Consider the following 18,746-nt stretch of genomic DNA (forward strand, 5'->3'; position numbering starts at 1 on the left):
CTAGAGGCTCCTGGAATGAGATTACGTGCTGATGAAGAGAGTCTGAAGTCTCTGTAGCCTTTTATGTCTGAGGAATAAATGAATTTACAAACATTCTGTTTACCTGGAAGTGTGCAAAATTTATTTAACCCTGTTTATTTGACAGATCACTTTCTCTTTGAGCAAACAGCTCCCAGCCTGCATTTTGACTACTTAATGGCTCCCAGTGTTTCATATTGTTGGGGTTGTGCAAAAGGATATAAACTTCTGTTCAATTTGAGGGCTTCCCCTGAAGAGTAATAGCCTTCAACTGGGATGGGGTGAGTGGCAAGGAGTTGTCTTGGAAGCTTGTTTGGGCTTCCTCCAGGCCACAGTAGCTGTGATAGGGCACCCAAGTAAATCATAATAATAATAACAACAATAATTTTATTATTCATACCCTGTCCACATGTCTGCCTTGTTGGCATGCAAAGCCACGGTGAAGAAGCAGAGCCTGCAGAAGACATTTTGCTGCCTGAAGCAGAACAGCAAACAGTGTGAACCTCCCAAGTCAAAGGGCATCATTATTTTAACACCGGAGGCAAAAAGAAATCCAGAAATGCCTCTCCCCAGCTGTAAAAAAATACAGTAAGAATTCCATGCAGTAACATGAAACGAAGAGTCTTGTGGCACCGATAGGCTAATGAATTTATTATGGCATCTGAAAGAAACACTCAGCTGTACAGCTGTAAATACTGTATAACGTTTGGCCACCTCATGAGAAGAGAAGACTCACTAGAAAAGACCCTGATGTTGGGAAAGATGGAGGGCACAAGGAGAAGGGGACGACAGAGGATGAGATGGTTGGACAGTGTTCTTGAAGCTACTAACATGAGTTTGGCCAAACTGCGAGAGGCAGTGAAGGATAGTCGTGCCTGGCGTGCTCTGGTCCATGGGGTCACGAAGAGTCGGGAACGACTGAACAACAACAACAATAACGTTTTAAGTGCATTATACAAATGGGACACTAGATGGCGATGGTGAGCTAATGGCAAAATCAATATATTTTTCGAAACTTTTTTTTAAAAAGCATTTTCACAGGGGGTTTTTTTTAAATGTGTCTAGATTCCACCATAATTTGGGGAGGCCAAACAAGTTTTTTTAAAAATGAAATGCAGAAATGGACCAACAGCGACAATTATGTGGTTAACAGATGTTGATACAGATGCCCTTTGTTGTTCAGCACCTTTATAAATTATTTGGATGAAGGAATTGGGGGGATGCTCATCAAATTTGCACATGACACATGCACATGAGGGGTAGCTAATGCCACAGAAGACAGAATCAGAATTCAAAATGACCTTAGCAGATTGGAGAGCTGGGCACAAGCTAACAAAATGAATTTCAGTAGGGACAAATGTAAGATTCTGCACTTAGGCAGCAATAATCAGGTGAACGAATGTAAGATACGGGACACCTGGCTTGGCAGTAGGTCTTCAGCCCCCCAATAAAATATCTGAGGGGCCTGGGGCCTCCAAGTGTTGATGGGCATTGCCGTTCAAATGCCTTGTGATCGATTATGCAGGGTGGGGCTTACCTGAGCAACCCCCAGTTTGTATTCCAGTTGGCACCCCTGCAAGCTGGGAAGTGAAAAGTCAAAGATTAATGTGAGCATACAGAGGGGAGCAGTAGAGCACGCAACTCTGTATTGCATTGCAGGGGATTGAACTATATGACCCTGTGGTCCCTCCCAACTCTACAATTCTATGAGTCTATTAACAGCTGTTCCATACATTTTACAACCCTTTAGTGGGCTTTTAAGATCAGGCTCTGCAGCCATCTGGGTCAGGCAAAGCTTGCAGAAGTTCCGACCAGCAAGTATCTGAGGCAAGCGGTCCCATCTAACAAATATTTTTGGAATGCATCGAGGGCTTATGCAGCTGCGGAACCTTTTCACTCCAGAGTTCCCCAGTTTTACTGCCAAATGAAAGGGTCAGAAGACAGATTGCTGAAAGAGTATTAGCTGAGCATCGTCCTGATGGGAGGGAAGCTTAGATGCATAATGTTGCCATCCATAGAGTCTGATGCAGCAAACGTCAGCAAACAGCCTTGGCCAATGGGGCAACCAGTTGCTTGCGCTGAAGTACACAAAGAAAAATATAAATACCCGGAGCAAATTGCTTGAGCATCCGTGGAATTTCAGGACAGAGGGAGAGGAGCAAAAGCAATCAAGTCACCGTGAGTAGACTTTTCATTAAGCTTCTCTTAACAATTCATGTCTTGCAGGTAACTTGAACGACGTCCTTACTCGCAAGCCGAGCGTCACATCTGTCTAGTTTTGTTGGAGGGGATTTGTTCTAAAGATGTTAATTGCAAATGTGTTTTATATATCCCCCGGGGCATACAATATTTGTGCTGTTTCTACCTTTGGGTGTTTGCCATCTTTTGCCAAGTTGCGATAGCGCTGTGCTGCAGGTACCCCCAGGTAGTTCCTTGCTTATCTCTGTGAATTACTTCTAGCTATAGCTGCAAAGTGCTCCACACAGATTCATCACCACGGAGGGTGCTTGAAAAAGGGGGTCTTTTTCAGCAGATATGGTTGCTGCTGATGTGAGCACTGAATGCCTGAGTAATGCACTCTTTGCAAAAAGAGCACTTTCCACTGCAGTTTTTTTTTTTTTTAAAAAAAAACCAAACTGCTGTTGGATTAGCATGAGTAGATGCAATTTTTTGTTATAGGCAGTGGAGTACTCTGTTTTGTCTAGTAATAACTGACTCCCCATGGAAGAAATGGCAGTTTTTTCAAGCAGCCTTAGGAGGAATGTCTGCAGTTATCCAGATGTAAGTGTGACCAGTTTCAGGGATTGGAATAGAAGACGGAAATGTACCCTCCCCAGTTATATGTGGGCTGGGATGAAGAGCACAGCAACCATGTCTCCAGGGACCCCTTTTTTACTCCCATATAAGCAAATAGGTGCTAGCCAGTCAGTCCAATGGGGGGAAATAAAATTCAGAACTTGGAGACACCATTAGGGTGGGGTGGGCAGCAGCAAACCTTGCTCCCTGCCACTGGTGGACCCCAGTAACCTCTCTTCCAAAGCGTTCCAAGTCCCACTCAAGTCCCCACTTAAAGCAGTCCCATTAAAACAGGACGGGAATTAAAACAGGAGACAGGACGAGAGATCAAGGGAACGGCTGCGAAAATAGGCGTGTCTTCAAAAAGCTGGTGGAATGGCCAATGCAGATTGAGGGAGTGCATACTACAATACTGTTGCTACCAGTGAAAAAGCCCATCTCCGCATTAACACGAGTCCATGTCAAGCCCACCCAGGTTCCATTTGTTGATCTTAATCCTGTTAATGGCCAAGGGATGGGAAGCTGGTATTTCAGGTGACCTGGTCCAGAGTAGTTTGGGGCTTCGCTTTTAAGCAACAAGATCTCAAGACTGGCTCGGTGGGTAGTAAAGAAAATGTGCAAGTCCTTCAACATTGGCATGATACGTATGTGTTAAGGAGCCACCACCTGTTGTCTGCACATCTGTGGCTTTCATAGTCTGCCCATGTGAAAACTTGGTTATTAATGGCAGTCCTGTAGGAATGGCCCAATACTAGAAAACGCCGCCTTGCAATTCCTGCTCTTGCAGAACTTCCCAATGCTTTTTCCTTCCTTCCTCCCTCTGCAGATTTTATTGAGGCAGTGAGGCTCCAGGCATCACTATGGCATACCAAAGGTCCCTCCTGCTTTCTCTGTGCATAATGCTCACCATCAGCATGCATCTATCAAGTGCTCAGCACTGGTCCCACGGCTGGTACCCCGGAGGGAAGAGAGAGATCGATTTGCCACAAAGTCCAGAGGTACGCCAATGTTGTCCTTACCCTGGCATCGTCCGCCTAAGTCAGTTGAGCTGCCTAAGCCCACTTTTCTCTCTCTTTTGCTCTGGATTCAGGTCTCTGAAGATATCAAATTATGTGATGGGGAAGACTGCACTTATCTGAAGATCCCGAGAGATAAAATTGTGAAGACGCTGCTGGTAAGCAAGGGGGCGGCATTGTCAATTCAGAGCCTCTTTGGAGGAGAGCAGAGCGAGATTAATATTTGCAGGGCTTTGCAAATTTCTCTTGGGATTGGCTCATGGGAGGCAGCTGGTGACAACTAAAAGTAGTTGGTTCTTAAAGCTTCAGAGGCAGTAGTACCATCACTTAATGCCAGCTGCTGGTGGGGGGGGGGAGCACTGGGAAATGGCTGAGCTTCCAGGAAGACCATGAGCAGGAAAGGAGGGCTCTGCCCCAGTGCTGCTCTTTGTCCTATGGTACCTGGTCTTCAGAAAAATCTCTAAGTGTGGTGTTTGTTTCCAGTGATAAAGAGTAATATGACAGTGATGATGATGATTTCTTAACTGCTCTTTAGGTAAGGCAAACTATATATATATATATATATATATATATATATATATATATATATATATATATATACACACACACACACACACACACACACACACACACACACACACATATTCCAATGCTAAAATCAGTTAAAACAATTAACAATCAGAAGAATGTTGTGGGTCCTTACAAAATTATCTCAGGTGTCAAATAAAAAGGATTAAAAGGTGTAACTTCAGCATATGATGAAAGCTGTACCGCGAAGGTGCCAAGGGAGGGAATTCTGCAGTTTGGAGACTGGGCCTCTCTTGGGCCACCACAATCCCAAAGTAACCAGAATGGATGAACTAAACAGGGTGGATGTGGAGGGTTAGGGTATTGGTTTGGGTTTTCTTGTTCTTTTTTATCATGTATTTTGTGCTTTTATGTTGTATTTTTATGCTGAGAACTGCCCTGTGATCTGCAGATGAAGGGCAGTATACAAATAAATAATAATAATAATAATAATAATAATAATAATAATAATAATAATAATTCCAAGAGGGCCTTCCTGTGTGCAGATCTTAATACCCGAGGGTCTGTAGGAAAGGAGTACAGTGTGCAGTAATGGCTGTTGACTGACCTCCCCTACTCCAGCCTAATTTGGCCATCCATGCATGCGTCTCTACAGATCAGACACTGATCAGGGAATATTTCCTCATGCTACATCCTTTTCATGCATAACCCTTTTCAACAGAATCAGTTCATGTATGCATCATTTAGCTAGAATTTGCATCCATGGGGACTAGTTCTGCATCTGCTCCCTGCTAAGATGTTTTCAGACCGAAGTCGATCCTTGTTCATTCTGGAACATTCAATTCCTTATGCTGCTGCATTCATTTTAACAGGCCGACATGCTAGCAAGACAACTTCAGAAGAAAAAATGATGCCCCTTTGCATGTTTTTTGGGAAATGTTTTGCATCTGAACCGATGACCCACCCCTCTTCTTCAGCTTAACGTGTTCTGCTTGTAGAAGTGATGTGCCCAGCCCACTGTCAAATTCTCAAGAATACTGTAGCAGCCTTTACTCAAATTCCCAGCATGTGAACATACTACTCTAGTGACTGAAAAAAGCATTTGTGTTTACTGTTGTCCAGTCAGAATGAAGATTTGCAGGGAGTTCTTTATGCACATGTAAAACTCAATTATGTTGAATAAAATACTTTATTTTGCTACACACACATCTGTGTTTGCACTCTGCATGTGTGTCCAAAGACACATCACCATTTACAGGTTTTAAGCTGCACTTCGTAGGTCACTTAATCTAAAGTTACAGAGAAATTCGAAGCGTGGCCCACGACACATGGTTAAAGGGTCGAATCTCTCTCAGAAGACCTAGTGATGGCCACTAGGTTGAACGGCTTGAAAAGAGGGCAAGACAAATTCATTGAGGGTAAGGCTATTAATGTCTGCTAGCCAAGGTGACATGATGCCTCTCAATAGCAGTTGCTGGGAATTACAAGTGGGGAGACTGCTGTTGCACCCATGTCCTGCTTCCCATAGGCATCTGGTTAGCCACTGTGAGCACAAAATCACAGAATTGTAGAGTTGGAAGGGACCGCGAGAACCATCTCGTCCAGTTCTCTGCAATGCAGGAATCTTTTGTCCAATGTGGGGCTCGAACCCAAGACCCTGAGATTAATAAGAGTCTCGTGCTCTATAGGACTAGATGGGCATTTGGCCTTATTCTGTAAGCTCTACTTGCATGCTTCTGATTGTAGTATGGAAGCGAGAAGGGGATTCTCCAAAGGGTGTTTTGAACCATCAGACCACGGATGGGGAACCAGCTGTTGCACTTCCATCAGCCCCAGCCAGTATAGCACATATGGGGTGAAGTTCTAGTTCAGCAAGATCTGGAGGGCCACTTCTAATGGCGTCATATAGATATTAGATAGCATTGGGGATAAAATAGGGCCCATAGCATAACTGCGAGGGGGCTGAACATCATTTTCCTGGTGCTTCAGTTGGAACTGCAACAACTGTGGAACCAAAGTCTCTCAGAAGCTGAGCGACTTTATACACAAAATGTGCAGCCAATTGGCCTCAAGAGCTCCAGGGATCCTTCCCCCTCTGAACTATCCAAAAGAGATCTCCCAATCAGGTACCAAGCTGTAATATGCTTTCTTTGCCACTCACATTGCCGCATGTGCACTAATCAGTGTTTGGTTAGCCTGAGAACAAGAATCCACCCTGCTCCACCCCAATTTCCATGCTTCCTCCCCAACGGTCACTCACCATTCTGTGCCCAATACTCACTGGGAAGTTTTTGTGACCCCTCTTTGCCATAGGCCTTTAAAATGCTCAGGGCATAGCGAATGCAAGCTCTAAGAGAAACCCATTATTTTATTCCGGAAAAACGGCAACAAAGTCTTCAAGAAGGGCACCAATGTTCTGGAAGTATAAAACCCCAAAGATATACATCTTTCAGGGTGAATGTCTCAAAGCAGTCCTACTGATGAAGTTGAGCAAGCCAGTCCTGGTTCCCTCAAAGTGAATCTGGCAGCTGGATGGAAAGGACACTGAACCACTCTGGCAGGGAATACCGGGGACGCCCAGGCTCCTCTGGTATGAGTTGCTAAGGCAAGACGCTCCGCTTGGCTATCCTTCCTTCCTTATCAATGGCAAAATTGTAGTTGCGGGGGTTGTCTAGGCACTCCTCAATCCGCTCATCTATATTTTCAGGGGTGATGAAGTTCTTGGCTTCTTCCTGCATCAACAAAAGAGGAAAAGAAGGCATTTTACAAACACAGTATTTCCCACCCGAACAACACTCCAAACACACAGGGTTGCCCGTTTCAAGTCTTTGCATCAGCGCCCAAAGCGTTGGAGAAAAGGCAGCAGTGGCCTTCACTAAAATCCCCCAGCGCTGTACCTGGACTCCTACCACTTTTAACCCAGCCACACCCTCCTCTGGTAACCTAAAACAATAGCCAAAGGATCCTGGTTGGAGTTCTGGCTGTTCTCCTATGAACTTTCTCTTTTATTTTTGTGTCCCCCAAACATCATCAAAACTAGGTAGCATTTTGACATTTAACCAGTCCGCAGTAGCAAAAAGATTGCTCCAAGGAAGAAGTGTCAAAGTGAAGGCAGCTGTTTGCAGCATGCCGGCTTCCCTACCTGCAGCTGGAGCACCTCTCTCTCCTTCTCCTTGAGAATTTCTTCCATATAGGTAGCCCGGTTCTGGGCTCCTCGCAGTCGGCGTTCTTCATCAGCTGCTTCTTCCTTTCGGAGGCGCTCCTTCCTGGGGTTAGAGACACAGAGGGAACTTAGCACTTGCTGCTCTCGACACAACAGAAACAGCCAAAGGCCAATTGGCTACTAGCACAAAAAAACTCCAAGAAGAGTAACGAAATCAACAGCAGATTTTAAAATCGAGAGGCACGCCATGCTCACCTCCGTTCCTGTAGACGCCTGTTCTCTGCGTCATTCCAGGCCATCAGCTGTTGATGCTCCTTGTTTGCAGCCTCCTCTCTCTGCTTCCACACTTCCCCATATTTCTCTGCATAATGTTTCCGCAGCACCTCTTCTTTGAACTCGCCTCTGGTAGAGAGCATAGGAGGGAATGTTAAAAAAGCAGCTGTCCCTTTGTTACTGATATCGTCCCTGCAGAGGCAAGAGTCACAAGGGCCCCATATGTCATATGCAGGGTTGTGATCCTCCAGACGTCACTGAACTACAACTCTCATCGCAGGTCTCCCAACCCTGATGTATGCCTATCAGTCATTCAAAATTTATGTTTGTGCAGTTGTGTTTTTATCTTGTATTTTTATCCTGTGAACTGCCTGAACTCTTCAGATGAAGGGTGTTATACACATTTAATATTAAATCACAGAATCCCCTACCATGCAGGAATCTCAACTAAATCAACGTGACAACCTCTGCTTAAAACCCTCCAAGAAGGGAGAGTCCACCACCTCCCAAGCGAGACTGTCAAACAGCTCTTACTGTCAGAACGTTCTTCCTGGTGTTTAGTTTGAATCTCCTTTCTTGGAGCTTGAAGGCATTGGTTCAAGTCCTGGCCTCTGGAGCAGCAGGAAACAAGCTTGCTCCATCCTCTATGTCACAGCCCTTCAGACATTTGAAGCAGTGTTAGAAACTGAGATATGAAAGCTAGGATCTAAATGGCACCTTAAACCTAGGTTATGGGTGCAACATTGGATAGGTGCACTTTTTTAATAACAAGAATACAAAGCTGAAAATGAATGAGCTGCAGCTAAAATATTATGTTCATTTATCACATGGTCTAGTCCTTCCCCTGCCCACCCCCCTAATATTTTTTAAGAGGGTCTCTTCTCCAGTTTTCAGAGAGTACCTGGAAGTGGGGAGGCAGAAAAACATCCTCCTTTCCTTCCACTCTGGAGTTTTAATCTGAAATCTTAGGCACAATACTGTGCCCAGAGCTCAGAAACTGCTCAGGCTAATGAAATTCCCTGTCGCAAAAAAAGCACCTAGAACAATGGGAGTTTCAAACACCATCACGCCACATCTTTGCACCTAGTCCAACCCCCTGCAATGTAGGAATCTCAACTAAAGCATCCATGACAGATCCTTTCTTGTAACTTGAAGCTATTGGTTCAAGTCCTACTCTCCAGAGCAGGAGAAAACAAGCTTGCTCCATCTTCCATGTGGCAGCTCTTTAGATATTAGATCAGGGGTCGTCAAACTAAGGCCCGTGAACCGGATGCGGCCTGAGCGAGCCAATTATCCGGCCCCTGACGCAGCCACCTGCTCTTACCGGCGTGGCACGGCTGCCCATCTCCAGGTTGGTGCAGCGCCGGACATAGCTTGTGTGCATGCATAACTTCCAGCGCACTTTTGGGTCTGCGGAGGCCTGTGCACACGCGCACAAGCTATTTCCGGTGCCACACCGACCTAAAAGTGCGCTGGAAGTGACGCTTGCACATGCACACAAGCTATTTTTGGTGCCGCGCCAGAAGTGCGCCAAAAAAACGAGTGCACGCGTGTATGGGCACGCACTCCACCGCCCCGCGATCTGCGCCGGAGGAACCGGCCTGAGGCTGGGTAAGTTTGCCGACCCCTGTATTAGATGATGGCTCACATATCTCCTCTCTGTCTCCTCTTTCCCAGGCTAAATATACCCAATTCCTTTCACTTTTCCTCATAGGTTTAGTTTCCAGACGCTCAAGTCACCCTCCTCTGCACACCTTCCAGCTTGTCAACATCCTCCTTCAATTGTGGTGCCCAGAATTGGACACAATATTCCAAGTGTGGTCTAACCAAGGCAGAATAGAGCAGTACTATGACTTCCCTTGATCCGGACCAGGGGTAGGCAACCTAAGGCCTGTGGGCCAGATGCGGCCCAATCACATTCTCGATCCAGTCCGCGGACGGTCTGGGAATCAGTGTGGTTTTTACATGAGTAGAATGTTCCCTTTTCTTTAAAATGCATCTATGGGTTATTTGTGGAGCATAGGAATTCGTTCATTATTTTTTTTCAAAATATAGTCCGCCCCCCCCCCCCATGGTTTGAGGGATGGTGGACCGGCCCCCTGCTGAAAAAGGTTGCTGACCCCTGATCTGGACACTAGACTTCTGTTGATGCAGCCTAGAATAGCATTCACCTATTCTGCTGCTGCATCACCCTGTGGGCTCATGTTCAGCTTGTGGTCTATAATAACTAAATGGGAGCAGCAGAGAGAGACAGAGAAATTGAGAGGGGCCATAGGCCGGCCCTCCACTTGCGACCCACACACTCCCCTTCGAGGTCCACGTGGTCCCGCCTCCACAGGCCCGCCGGCTGCCCTGATTGGCCGGTCGGGCTGAGTGACAGGCTTCCCCAGCGCCTCACCTGAGAGCGGTCATTACCCGCCTATAGCGCTCGTAGCGGCCCAGCACCACCAGCAGCTCGGCCGGGTCGACGGGCGGCGGCACCTTGATCCTGCCGGCTTTGGATTTGGCCTTGGGGTCGTGGCGCGTCTTACGGCCCCGCGAAGGGGCGGCCAGGAGCGGCGCCAGGCTCCGGCCCAGAAAGATGCCCCGGTCGGAGAAGGCGACGAGCCCGCGAAGCATCCCGGCGACGGCGGCTAAAGCGGAATCACACCCCTGAGGAGAAAGTCCGCACGCCGGAAGTTTGGCTGGGGCTGTATGGGAAATGTAGTTTCGTCGCGTTCTTTTTCCTCACATGAATGGCTCTAAGCACCGGAAGTGGGGCTGAGGCACGATGGGGAATGGAGTCTTCCTCCTCATACTCAACTTCTCTTGCTTTCGCCACCAGCTCCCGTCTCTTGCTATTAAGCTCCGTATTTGCTGGGTTCGTGAGGCGGGTGAGAACCGAGCGCGGCCTACCTCAGAAATAAAGGCAGGCGGAAGGCAGGGTGAGCAGGACACCGGAAATGGGGCGTGGGCGTGACGGGAAATGTAGTCCTCCCTCCCGCTGTCAATCAAGGAAATGAGCGGGAAAAACGGCGCCTCATCTGCTGGACGGCGTGCAGGGCACCTGAAGTAGGATGTGGGCGTGATGGGAAAATGTAGTTCCTCTTCCCTGTCACTCAAGCGTTTAGCTTGCCTTGCAGGGTTGTTGGGGGGGGGGTTAATGAGGGGGGAGAGCCATGTACCCCACCTTGAGCTCCTTGGAGGAGAAATGGTGGTATGCAGCAAATAATAAATAAAATGAGCGGGGGAAACTGCACCTCAGTTCCTGGTCCTCCTCGCCCGTATTATTACTACAGTATTAGCATTATTCTCACCTGCCTGTCCTACCAAGGAGCCCAGGGTGGCAAACAGCGAAACAGTGCAATTAAAAACAAGAATAACAAATTAAACAATAACATATCCTCACAGTTAATGATTTCAAGGATGCTGGGAACAGAATTTTTCAACCGTTAAAGTGCCTGCTTTTAAAATTTCTCCTGAATGTTAAGAATGGTGGAAAACATTGCACAAGTGGGGAGCCACTACCAAGAAGGCCGTGTCAAAGGGTTATTGTTATTACCTCAGAGAACCTCCATTCTTTACGAGGTGTTTCTTCCATGCACTCCAACATTTCAGAGGGTGAAGAGGGAGAGTTTTAATTCTCCAGTTTATAAGTTTATAAGTCTGTAACCAAGCTTTCTTGGTTAGCTTTCTCTCTCTGTATAAGTTGAAAAAAAAAAGTTTTTAGCTAAGAGCTCGTCTGCTAATGCATTCTTTACTGACATACTGTTAATCCAGAAGCGGGCAGCTAAGGGAGGGGGCTTCCTCCCCCTTTCTCCTCTTCTCTCTCCTCACCTTATCTCTTTCTCCTGGTACTGCATGGCATTCTTTTTGGCTAGAGCTTTCAACTTTCGCTGAACTGAAAGTCAGGTTTTTTTTTAGTGGCTCAGAGCCGCGCATTTGGTTTTCTCTGAAGGACAGTCTCTGAACAGAGAGAGAGAGAGAGCTTTTTAATTAATTTTGAACTGGATTTCTGGGCTGAAAAATCTTCCTTTTCTGGAAAAGAAAGAGACCCTCCTCCCTGAATACAGGTAGATTCTTCTTCTGAAAGACAGTCTTTTAATTTGCTACCAAGGAGAGACTCCTTCTTTGGAGGTCTTTAAGCAGAGACTTGATAGCCATTTGTTAGGCATGCTTTGATTGTGTTTCCTGCTTGGCAGGGGGTTGGACTGGATGGCCCTTGTGGTCTCTTCCAACCCTATGATTCTATTCTGTGATTATATATTGAAAGCCTCCTGGAAAGCCTGATGTAAGTTCCCCTTTTACCTTGTTCCCTATGCAATTAAGTCCTTTTAATTGACTTTCCTTTCTCTATGTAAGTCTCTCTTAAGTCCCCTTTTTACCTTCCTTCTTTCTCCCTTTAAGTCTTTTAAACTGAGATTCTTTGTGTCTCTCTCTAATGCTTTTTAAGTTCTTTTATTTGACATGTAGCTTCTACTGATGTGTAGCATTCCTAGCCTCTTATAAAATGGTATTTAGACTTTACCTGAGTTTGTAAAACTTTGGCTTTTGTCTGTAGCCCCTTTTATTTGATACTATTTGCATGGCCTTTTTAATATTTCTATGTTATTGGCATAATATTTAGCTTTTACTGTAAGCTCTGTCTTTGTGCAACTTATTCTCTTAGTGCATACCTCTCTGGCATATCATTAGTCAATGAAAAGCGCCCCTTCGCTGGAGCGCCCCCTTCCCTGGATGGCACAGGAATTCCTGGCCGAGGGATGTGAGAGTTGCCAGATAGCCAGAGACAGGATAATTCTTTGATGGATGGTCCTGCCGGTTGGAAGGAAAGGCGGGAGGTACCAGGGGCAGCCAGGGGCTGCTTAACCCCCACTTTGAGATAAGAGTGCGAGACAGGAACTTTCACCCAATAATGAACTCAAGGCTGAAACCCTTTAAGTAAAAGCTTTTCTGTAACCTGTTTAGATGAAACCTGTTCTGATAGATATGAACCTTGATTAGTAGTGCATTCCTTACTGGCATATTAAGCCAGGAAAGGAATAGATCAAGAGGGGCCCACTCAAGGAGACAGGCAGGCACCAGGAACGAACTCAACGCTAAGTGACCTTTTGGCCTAGAAGATTGTAAAAACAGGAATTTTCAAGGATGTTACTAAGGCTGTGACGTGCACAGATTCCTGGGGAGGGGGAAAGAGGGGTTTGAAGATTATATAAACTGTATGCAACTGATGCTCGGTGCAGTTCGCTGTGAATTATCACGCGGGTGCCTTCCTGCCATTCTAAATGACAGGAATAAAAACTCTTTCTCTATTTCAAATCCTCAGTGTCTTTTTTTGACTCCTTCCTCCCTCACCCCCCCGGGTGCAACAAAGAACCCAAGGTTAACGGAAAGGCCTGCAATAAGGCTACATTTTCCTGGGGGCTCTTTTCCGGGATTTGGCGTTCCCCGGGGTTGAGGGACTAGGTCTGAGGCATCTCTGCAAGGCGAACAGCTCAGTTCGGCTTGGCGCTCCTGCGCGCACCTACCAGTTTGTAGGAGGAGCTAGCCACTCCGTTCTTGAGTGGAGACGCTGCAAGAGATGAGAGAAAGGGAGCGGCCGCACAGGGGGGAAATCTGGAGGGAAAAGGTAAGCTCCAGAGGTTGGGAGGTACGGGGCTTGATCAACCCCACAAAGGCAGTGAGCAGTGAGTGCCGCCTTTAACCTGGCAGTGAGCACATGGCGTGCCGCCAGGGCCAGCAGTGTGCAGCAAATGCCGCTGGTTTTGGGAAGAAGGGAATAGAGGGGAGGTTTACTTTGTTCAAGTGAATGGGTGTATGGGGACACTCCAATGAATGATTTGAGTGAATGAGACGCTAGGACTCAGAGTCACTGGCAAGGCGAAATGTTTGTCTTTAATGTGAATGTGGGCGTGAGAGAAATTTGGTTAGGTGGGGGGAGTGTCCCAGGTCAATTGAAATTTTTGTTGCTGTGTAAAAATTTATGATTTGTAATAATGTTATGATATTGTGAATTTCCTCTTGTGTGTGTATGTGCCTGTCTGTGTCTCAAAGATGCCATGCTGTGTGATTTTGTATGAGTCTGTCTGTGTCTGCAGTGATGCCACAAGAGGCTGTTTTGACTGCTAATCCAGTATGCCTTGTGAAATGAATTTTTTTATGTGTGGGTCTGTGCGGGTTTCTAGGAGAATAGCCTATCTGGGTGAATTTCTGTTGCCTCTGTTTGAAGGTTCCAGTGAAAAACTGGGACGGGAGAGATTATTTCCATGCTTTCTTTCCAAGTGTTATCCTTGGAGAGAAGGGAAATTTTTTACTCCAGTTGTCTAGCAGACAGGGACTGCCTGACCTCTCCTCCTCCTTCCCTCTCAATGTGTGTGTGAGTGAGTGGGGGTGCAGGTGGCACCCGCCTTTCCTCCTATTTCTTCCAGATCTCTGTGAATGATTATGTCTCCTTATTGCTTTTTGCAAAAATTATGAAGGTTTCTTTTCTGTTTGAGGCTTGCATTTCATTCAGAACAGGGGGTGCAGAGGGCAGCCCCAAGCGTTTGGCATTAAGTAGGTGAAAAGGGAGGGCTGCCACCTCCTTAGAGAGTGTGTGAATAGAACTGTGTGTCCCCAAAGCAAGCAGTATACCTGCTTGTTCCCGCATCCCCATCAAATTCCCAGACCCTGCCTTGGAAGGGGGAAGAGCTACGGGCTGCCAGGCTATCTGTGTGCACATTGTTGTGGGAGCATGGTCTTTGAAACCCCCATGACAACTTACACCTTTTGGTTGTGTGTTTCTTTGACTTTGGAAGCAAGTTGCACCTGTTTACCTATTGTGTTGTGTTTCTCATTTCTAGTTTTTATTTTGTCATGAAGCCCCTCTTACATAACAATCTAAGCAAGAGGGAAGAACAAGAAGGGGGCCTCACAACCCCTCCAATAATTAGTGATCACTGATACTGTGTGTGTGCCAGCAGGAATTAGCCAAAAGGGGGCTAAGTTGCTGCAGGCTCTCTCTGTGTGTGTGGGTTTGTTTGTTTGTTTTTCCTTTCTCTCTTTGCCTTAACACAACTGTGTTTTGTGTCGAAGACAGAACTTCGGGTCTCAGTGAAGAGCTGGGATAGAGGAGAGAAGATTTATTTTCATTAAAGTCAACCCTCTTGCAAAGCTCTATCTGTGTATGAAGGGGGGTTGGCTTTCCCCAATCTCTTTTTTTATCCTTGTAAGTTGACCTTTGTCTTGTCCCTTGGCTTTTTTGTATATGTGGCTGCACAACAGCAGCTTTCTCAGATGGATTTGAAATTGACGTGTGTCTGCACAGTGACAGTCCCTTTGTATATGTTTTGTTTTTATGTCCTCCAGCTTCCTTTTCGAGGAATCTGTTTGAACCTAGGGTTTGGTGAGTGTGTTTTATAAACTGTTTGTATGCCAAGGCTTGTATATTCAATAGATCAGGCTGTAAAAGTCTATTTCTCTGCAAGGTTTAGGTGAATGTGAGTGTGTTTTGCATTGAAAGGAGGGCTGCTTGTTTGTTTGTTTGTTTTTGAAGCTAATACAGTCCTTGATTGTTTCTTAATTGACATTTGTTAAGTAATAAAGGAGTAACGTGCTCACTAAAGGAATGTGGCAGGGAGATCGCCACAATCTCTAACAAAAGCTTGCTAGCAGGAATGGAAAGGAAGGGGAGCGGGGGAAACAGAAAAGCCTCATTTTTAAAAAAGCAAAAAGCCTAGTTTTTAAAGAGCAATTTTTTTCTCTTCACAGCAGCAAACCATGGAAGGGAATTGGCTCTCCCACCGGCTTGAGGGGAGGTGATATGTCTTCTAAGCAGGCTGATGATCTTCACTAAAGGTTGATTAGAGGAAAAGTTTTATTTTATATTCCAGGTCTTAAGTTTTTCTAGGAAGTTTTTTTGAAGATATAGTATGTGGAATAAAGAAAAAAAGGAATGTTAAAAGCTGAATAGGGAGGGCTCGTGGCAAGCAGTAATTGCAACAGGAGCCCTGACACTGTGAGGATTTGGGAAATTTTGAACCTCAGGAGAAAAGGGGATAGAAATTTTAAATGATTGGAAGAAAAAAAATGATGGCAAAGAGAATGTATGTACACATTGAAGGCAATATTTATCTCCTACAGATTTGAAGTGTGCTTCACCACCCGCCGTGCCCAGGTTGCAGAGCACATCTCAGGGGTGACTCCATCGCCCAAACAAGGCACCATGGAGCAGGGCTGGTGGCCCGGCAAGGAGTTGGCGGCCTGCCAAGCTGCTGCCGCGGAAGCATGGGACGATGAGAGGAGCCTAGAGATGGCTCTGATATTTCAGAGGTGGTAAGATATAGCAAACCCTTCAAAGACTGTTTTTAAATAGACAGGGGCTCTCCCTATTGCCCTGTCCATAATTTGTTGTAACCTAAAAGAACCCTGAAAATTGTCACCTTTTGAATGAGCACATCGAGGTTTTAACTCCATTGTCCAAATGAAACATTTTTTTGTGTGTGAAGTTGGCAACCTTGCTAAGCTGGCTACCACGCAGCGTGAGATGATGAGAGCGACCTATTGATGGCTCTGAAGCGAAATAAATAGGCCAAGTTCTGTCTGGCAACCCAAGTCTGTCAGACTTGTTCCCTACTGCCCTGTTTGCAGATCCCTCCCTAAGTTCTCCTGAGGGTCAACAATGGGCTGGTGGTTTCGGGAGGCATGCATACGTCACAAAGTGAAGTCTCTCTCCCATGTTTTGTTTTTTTTATTGAAGAGTGGGTAATAATGTCCCTGGGCGGGATTTGCAGATTCTCATTGCTCATACAGGCGGATTGTACCAAGATCCAGCTGGGCATGATTCAGGTGTAAAGCAGATTTCTGAGTAATTGAATACACCTGTCATCCACAGGTGATGGAGGCTTTGTGTCTTAGCTGACACGGACTCTCCAGTCTGTTTGGATGCAGGCAAACAGAAGAGGAAGGAAAGTTAATCTCTGATATAGCTGTTGGAACCGATAATATAATTGGGATAGGAAATGGATCTTATCTGGGAGAGATTGTACCTTTCTGTTCCTTGACATCAGCAGAGTTTTATGCTAAACTGGGCTGAATAATAATGATAATAATATTAGTAATAACAACAACAATAATAATAATAGAATGTCACCTTTCAATGTATGGATATTTGTCTAAAGAAGGCATCAACTATTATAAAATATGGTATTATGGAATGGAATCAATCCCCTGTGGGATGACTGAAGGGTTAACGTATGGATAAGAATATATAACTTATATATTTATATATCAATCTGATTTGCAGGAGTTGGAGTTATTAATGCTATGGGTTTAAAAGTTCTGGATAATAAACTGGCATTTTTAGGTGGTCATCTTGAAATGATAAATATTGCAGGAAGCTGGTGTGTTGATTCAAGATATAAAGGTTATAATAAAATATTATCTAATCAATATGATTAGACAGCAGCAATAGACATTAAGGGCAAGATCTACCCTACTGCACATCTATGAAGATTGGAATGTGATATTCAAGTGGAAGTGCTGAAGGTATTAACAGATAGAAGACATATTATCTTGAATATCAATATAAATTGGAAATGGCTCAAAATATGTGGTATTGTGTATTTGTTTATATTTGTGTGTATTCTAAGTTTAGAGTGTTTCCATGGATTGGGAAAATGAACCAAATTATTTCCCTGGGCCAAAGAGTAGACCATGTAGGATCAAGGGGTGGAGCTATGGGATAATCATTGCGGAAGAACATTGTATTTCGAGGAGATAGTGATCTGACATGGTCAGCTTTACCTTGTGAGTGTATGGGAGGCCATCCTTATTTGTTTAGGGTATTCTAGCTTACCTCAAACAGGTAGGAGGACTGAGGTGTGACCATTATCGATCGTACCCTCCAAGCGCAGATATTATCTCTGTCACGTGTCTTCTATTCTTTTAACAGGAAAGCTCTCTAATGCACGCCGTGTAGTTTTGCTAAGCCAGTTTATCCCTATGCAGTGGCTCTGAAATCTAAGTGGATGAGGTGTCTCCCTGCTCATGCAGAAAGTGAATCTGCTGCAGTGTGCCGAAATATCCCTAGAAGCTGAAGATCCAGAGAAACCCTGTCTCTGACCCCACCGGGAGTGGGTCAGAGCACGGTCTCCAAAGGCAACAAAGGCCTGCTGCCAATGCACCGGGAGCCATTGGCCCTGCGCACGCCTATAGAAGAAAGGGAAGAAAAGAACACTGAATGGGAGGACCGGACGATTGTATTGCCTTAATTTGTGTTGACCAGTTACAGATAGGTTAACCAATCTAGGATGATTCAGGGGTATTTTCATTATATTAGAAAGTCCCCTTGCTGTTTTATTGCTTTTACGCTTCTGTATTCCCTGCTTAATGCAATGTGTGCATATAATGATTCACAAAGTTGTGTCATGGATTCTACAGCCTATTGCCCTTGCTAGAGAATATCGGTCATTTCCCAAGGACGAGCCGTAAGGCTGTCCAAAAGAAGAGGAGGGAATGAAGAGGGAGAGTTTTAATTCTCCAGTTTATAAGTTTATAAGTCTGTAACCAAGCTTTCTTGGTTAGCTTTCTCTCTCTGTATAAGTTGAAAAAAAAAAGTTTTTAGCTAAGAGCTCGTCTGCTAATGCATTCTTTACTGACATACTGTTAATCCAGAAGCGGGCAGCTAAGGGAGGGGGCTTCCTCCCCCTTTCTCCTCTTCTCTCTCCTCACCTTATCTCTTTCTCCTGGTACTGCATGGCATTCTTTTTGGCTAGAGCTTTCAACTTTCGCTGAACTGAAAGTCAGGTTTTTTTTTAGTGGCTCAGAGCCGCGCATTTGGTTTTCTCTGAAGGACAGTCTCTGAACAGAGAGAGAGAGAGAGCTTTTTAATTAATTTTGAACTGGATTTCTGGGCTGAAAATCTTCCTTTTCTGGAAAAGAAAGAGACCCTCCTCCCTGAATACAGGTAGATTCTTCTTCTGAAAGACAGTCTT

The 18,746-nt window shown here is 45.3% G+C and overlaps 2 protein-coding genes across 2 annotated transcripts; one reads left to right on the plus strand and one right to left on the minus strand.

Annotated features, from left to right (window-relative positions):
• Window positions 1-2,069: 2,069 nt before the first annotated feature.
• Window positions 2,070-5,564, plus strand: LOC117052934 (progonadoliberin-2). Its single transcript, XM_033160316.1, has 4 exons — window positions 2,070-2,196; window positions 3,641-3,812; window positions 3,905-3,988; window positions 5,231-5,564. Exons 2-4 carry the CDS (start codon window positions 3,675-3,677, stop codon window positions 5,267-5,269), a joined length of 261 nt encoding a protein of 86 aa, XP_033016207.1. The 5' UTR covers window positions 2,070-2,196; window positions 3,641-3,674; the 3' UTR covers window positions 5,270-5,564.
• Window positions 5,565-6,708: 1,144 nt separating this feature from the next.
• MRPS26 (mitochondrial ribosomal protein S26) lies at window positions 6,709-10,428 on the minus strand. The gene is made up of 4 exons (XM_033160997.1): window positions 10,193-10,428; window positions 7,777-7,923; window positions 7,501-7,624; window positions 6,709-7,090 (listed from the first exon to the last, which is right to left on the minus strand). The coding sequence occupies exons 1-4, from the start codon at window positions 10,411-10,413 to the stop codon at window positions 6,959-6,961; spliced, it is 624 nt and encodes a 207-aa protein (XP_033016888.1). The 5' UTR covers window positions 10,414-10,428; the 3' UTR covers window positions 6,709-6,958.
• Between the last annotated feature and the right edge of the window lie 8,318 nt (window positions 10,429-18,746).

Source organism: Lacerta agilis, chromosome 9, assembly GCF_009819535.1.
Source record: "Lacerta agilis isolate rLacAgi1 chromosome 9, rLacAgi1.pri, whole genome shotgun sequence".
Classification (NCBI taxonomy): Eukaryota; Metazoa; Chordata; class Lepidosauria; order Squamata; family Lacertidae; genus Lacerta; species Lacerta agilis.